The following is a 4,134-nucleotide window of genomic DNA, read 5'->3' as shown; positions in this document are numbered from 1 at the left end:
CTGTTTTTTTTTTAATTATTAAATAAATAAATATATATATATATATATATATATATAAGTGTCCTACAATTGATTTTAAAAAAATTATTAAATATAAAAATATATTTTAAATATATATTAAATATGGGTGGGTCGGGTTGGGTTTGGCGGGTTTGTAATTTTATGACCCAAACCCAACCCAACCCGCCATAAAATTTTTTTTTGTAACCCAACCCAACCCACCAAGCCTTAAAAACCGACCCAACCCGGTGGGTCGGGTTGGGTTGGGTCGGGTTTGGTGGGTCGGTGGGTTTTTTGCACACCCCTACCTGAGGTTTATGTCATGGTGGTGGAACATGTGGTTGGAGGAGTTAAGCTAGATGCGAGAGTTTGGACTTTTTTGCTTCTATTTTTTTTATTTCCCTTTTCAAGACATCCTTTCAACCGTTTTCTCCCACGCGAAACTTCCCTTCTCTTTAAACCTTTTGCTTGTATGGTACATGTGCTCTTGACGACCTAATTTTCACAAGACATTGAGGAAGGCGTAAGGGTCTCACACGGGGATTCAATCTTTAAATATTCTTCTAGTTTTGCATCTAACTCACTTGCAAGACTTAGAAGGAAATCAGATGCCTCTTTAGATTCAGCAGCTTTACCCATCAATCTAACATAAGTGGTGCATAAATTTCTATAACGAGCTCGCATTTCTAGCTTAGGGTCACTTTGTACCTCACACTCATGAATATCCAAGACAGTTCCAGCCCTTGCATTCTTGGTCCATCTCTTCAATATGAATTGTTCAGGGATCATCAACTTAATCTTCATCTCATCGAGTACTTTCAAAATATGGCTACACATAATTCCAACAAACTCAAAATTTTTACAACTACATGTAATCAAACCATTTGAAGATGTAACTGTATGTTGCCTAGAACCTTCACAATTATGAACTTTATATGTAGAAACTGGTCCACTTTGATGAAAAGTGTCAACAACCACCATCAATGACTTTTCGAACTCATCTTGGAACATAGTAAAAACAGCTCCTGTGTAGATATCTCTGGCATGTCTCAACAAAGGAACATTAACCTTCAAAGTGGGAATTTTTTGGCTCATGTCATAGTTTGCACAAACTTCATTATAACGGACATCATCAACAACCCTTTGAAAATGTTTGAAAAATTGTACTATGTCCAAATCAGACTTCAAATAATCTTTTAAAAGAGAGTTGAAACTCTCACTAAGCTGTGTACTTTTCTTACCCGCAGAAAAGGTATTTCTCCCATACACCATAGCCCACTTTTCTCGCACTTTAAATAGATCTTGCAACCATTCATTTTCTTGAAGATCATATTTTTCCAACATATTCTCCCAAGCACTAATGAACTCCTCTTCATACTCACCATCATATATGCAACTTCTAAAATCAGCATTGAAGGTTTTTTGGCTCTTAAATAGATGATTAAGATTTTTAAGAGCATTTTGATAAATATGCCATAAGCACAATCTATGATAAGTCTCTAGCATCACTAAAGATATTGCCTTTGCCATTGCAGGATCTCGGTCAGTAAATATTGTCTTTGGCTTTTTATCAGACATACACTCAAAAAATGTATGAAATAGCCATTCAAATGACTGACTAGTTTCATCATATAACAAAGAGGCCCCAAATACGACTAGTTGATAATGATGATTTACTCCAACAAATGCTCCAAAAGGTCGACACTCTTTATTGGTCCTGTAAGTTGTGTCAAAGAATACCACATCACCATATATACCATAGTTGAAAATCATTTTAGCATCAGCCCAGAATATGTTAGTGATTTGGTCTTCAACATCCAATTGAACCCGAAAAAAGAATGATGGATTTTCTGATACTTGACCAAGAAAATAATTCAAAAGACCCTCAACTTCACCTTGCTGCAAATCTCTTTTCCTCTTAGTCCTCAAATAATTCTTATGATCTTGCTTAGTAAAACCAAGATTTTCTCTACCTCCAACTTGACAACTCATTAATTCATGTGCCAATTTAGGTGGTATACCTGAATTATCTGCCAACTCAATTTCAATAGCTTGAACATCAGTAATAATTCTTTGAGAAGGTAACATGTGTACACATGACTTATCCACTAACTCATGATTGTGATTTGATTCAAAATCAATGACCCGATATTTTCCATTAGCTTGAAGAGAAATGGTTAGTCTTGCTAAGCAACCAGTTCTAGTTTCTTTTCGCGGCTTTTTCACAACCACTCGCTTGTCTTTTTTTCTGTAGCCTTCCTTATAACAGACAAATCTTCTACTTGATATTACTCCACTAAATCTATCCTCATTTTTCCATTGCTTTCGAATGCTAAATCCAACTTCTTTAGCATATTCATTATACCATTGGTGAGCATGCTCTTCTGAGTCAAACTCCATTTTCCAAACAGATATTTTCTCTTGACAATCAGAATTCTGCATAATATTAGCATAAATATCTTCATTTTCTTTATCACCTTCAAGGCATATTTGTTCATCACTAATTATAGGCATTATACTGACTAGTAACTTTGAAAAGAGGAGCACCTAAAGAGAAATTCAAAAACCAAATTAAAGCAAAACAAGTTAGTGTTGTTGATAAAACAGTCAATGATATAAAAATAAAACAAATAATAAGAAACTGAATACCCATGTTTACTTGCTGCATTACTAAATATTGAATTACTAGTATTGAACAAATACTTGATAATACTAGATAAGGAAGTCAAATCAGATTTAAGAATACTGATTGCAATTGTTTTGATCACTTAGGAAATAATTTTCAAAGTCTAAAAGCTAAAATAGTAGTGAAGCAAAAAGAAAAACAAATCCAAATCAAACAGGGAATTCAATTATTTGTTAGGAAAGAGTATAAAAACTACGGAGGGAAAAAAAAAACACAAATAAATAATGCAAAGAATGATTGAGCACCTATTGGAATTCAGAACTTTCAATTCCAGTCAAGCTGTTAAAATCAACAACGGTTCTGTTTTGTGGTCTCACTAAACAGGGGATTGCTTTGTGGTCTCACTAAAGTTGGAATGATGTAAAGATTTTTATCTTGGGTACACTCAGTAGAAAGAAAATCTTCTTTGCTGGGTTGGAATTCGAATGACTGGAAGATTTTGCAATTGTAAGATATTTTAGTGGGTTGCTCAAAGGTTTTAGCGCAATGGCTTTTTGTGAAAATTTTGAGCGCGGGAAGCAGAGTTTTGTACTAATCTATGTTAAATGAGATAAATTTTTGCTCATGTGACGTGGCTTAATGAACATCCTTAGATTATCTAACTGCCAGATGTCAAGCATCCATTTAAAAACTGAAGAGAATGGGAGAAAAAGAAACGGGACTACTAAGGACACCACACGTTCAATTCCATTGCTAAGGACAACTTAGTGGTTCAACATTCTCTGGTGGTTAGTCAGCTAACTTTTTCTTGACCTGTCTATATTTGATAGATGATGGTAACTTGGTAAAGAAGTGGACTACTAAAGAAAATCTCTACCCAATCCGCAAGCTTGATCAGTCTAAAGTAAGTATTGATAGTGTATTATTATTATTATTATTATTATTATTATTATTATGAGAAAGGGACTACTTTTTATTGTTTGAAATTTCCCCTTCTCTAAAATCTTTCTCCTGTGGTTTTTTTAGCTCACATTAGAAGAAAAGAACTCTGACAGGGTTTTAGTGGTTATAAGTAATGAAGATTCAAGTGATTGGATGAACTTGTCTAAAAAGTGATTTGGGTTTTGAAAGATTGGATCTTGAGGGCAAAGAGTAGCTGGAATCAGATCTTTAAGTTGCAGAACTAAATTAAATGGTTGGTGTTTGATAGTTATTTGGACTACGGTTTAATTATATATTGGAGGGTTTAATTTGAGAGATTATATAAGTTTACCACAATATTTATGTTTATTGTGCGTGAGTTCATATTAGTAGGTTTTTAAAATTTTGCTCAAGTTTTATTGACAAAAAAGTATTAAAACTATTGATTTTCATATACATATTTTGTGGCCTTTGGTGAACTTGCATTGGGTTAGTGATGTGAAATTAAGTTACATAAGACCATTTGGTGTCAAAGCATATAAGAAAGTGGATTATTGATATATGGATGCATTTACAATTTCTTATAG

General features: G+C 33.7%; 1 protein-coding gene across 1 annotated transcript; it reads right to left on the bottom strand.

Annotated features, from left to right (window-relative positions):
* Positions 1–495: 495 nt before the first annotated feature.
* On the bottom strand, positions 496–2,514 carry LOC126728673 (protein FAR1-RELATED SEQUENCE 5-like). Its single transcript, XM_050434466.1, has one exon. The coding sequence runs from the start codon at positions 2,512–2,514 to the stop codon at positions 496–498; it is 2,019 nt and encodes a 672-aa protein (XP_050290423.1).
* Positions 2,515–4,134: the final 1,620 nt, after the last annotated feature.

Source organism: Quercus robur, chromosome 5, assembly GCF_932294415.1.
Source record: "Quercus robur chromosome 5, dhQueRobu3.1, whole genome shotgun sequence".
Classification (NCBI taxonomy): Eukaryota; Viridiplantae; Streptophyta; class Magnoliopsida; order Fagales; family Fagaceae; genus Quercus; species Quercus robur.
The sequence above is the reverse complement of the archived record's forward strand: the minus strand, read 5'-3'. Positions and strand labels throughout refer to the sequence as shown.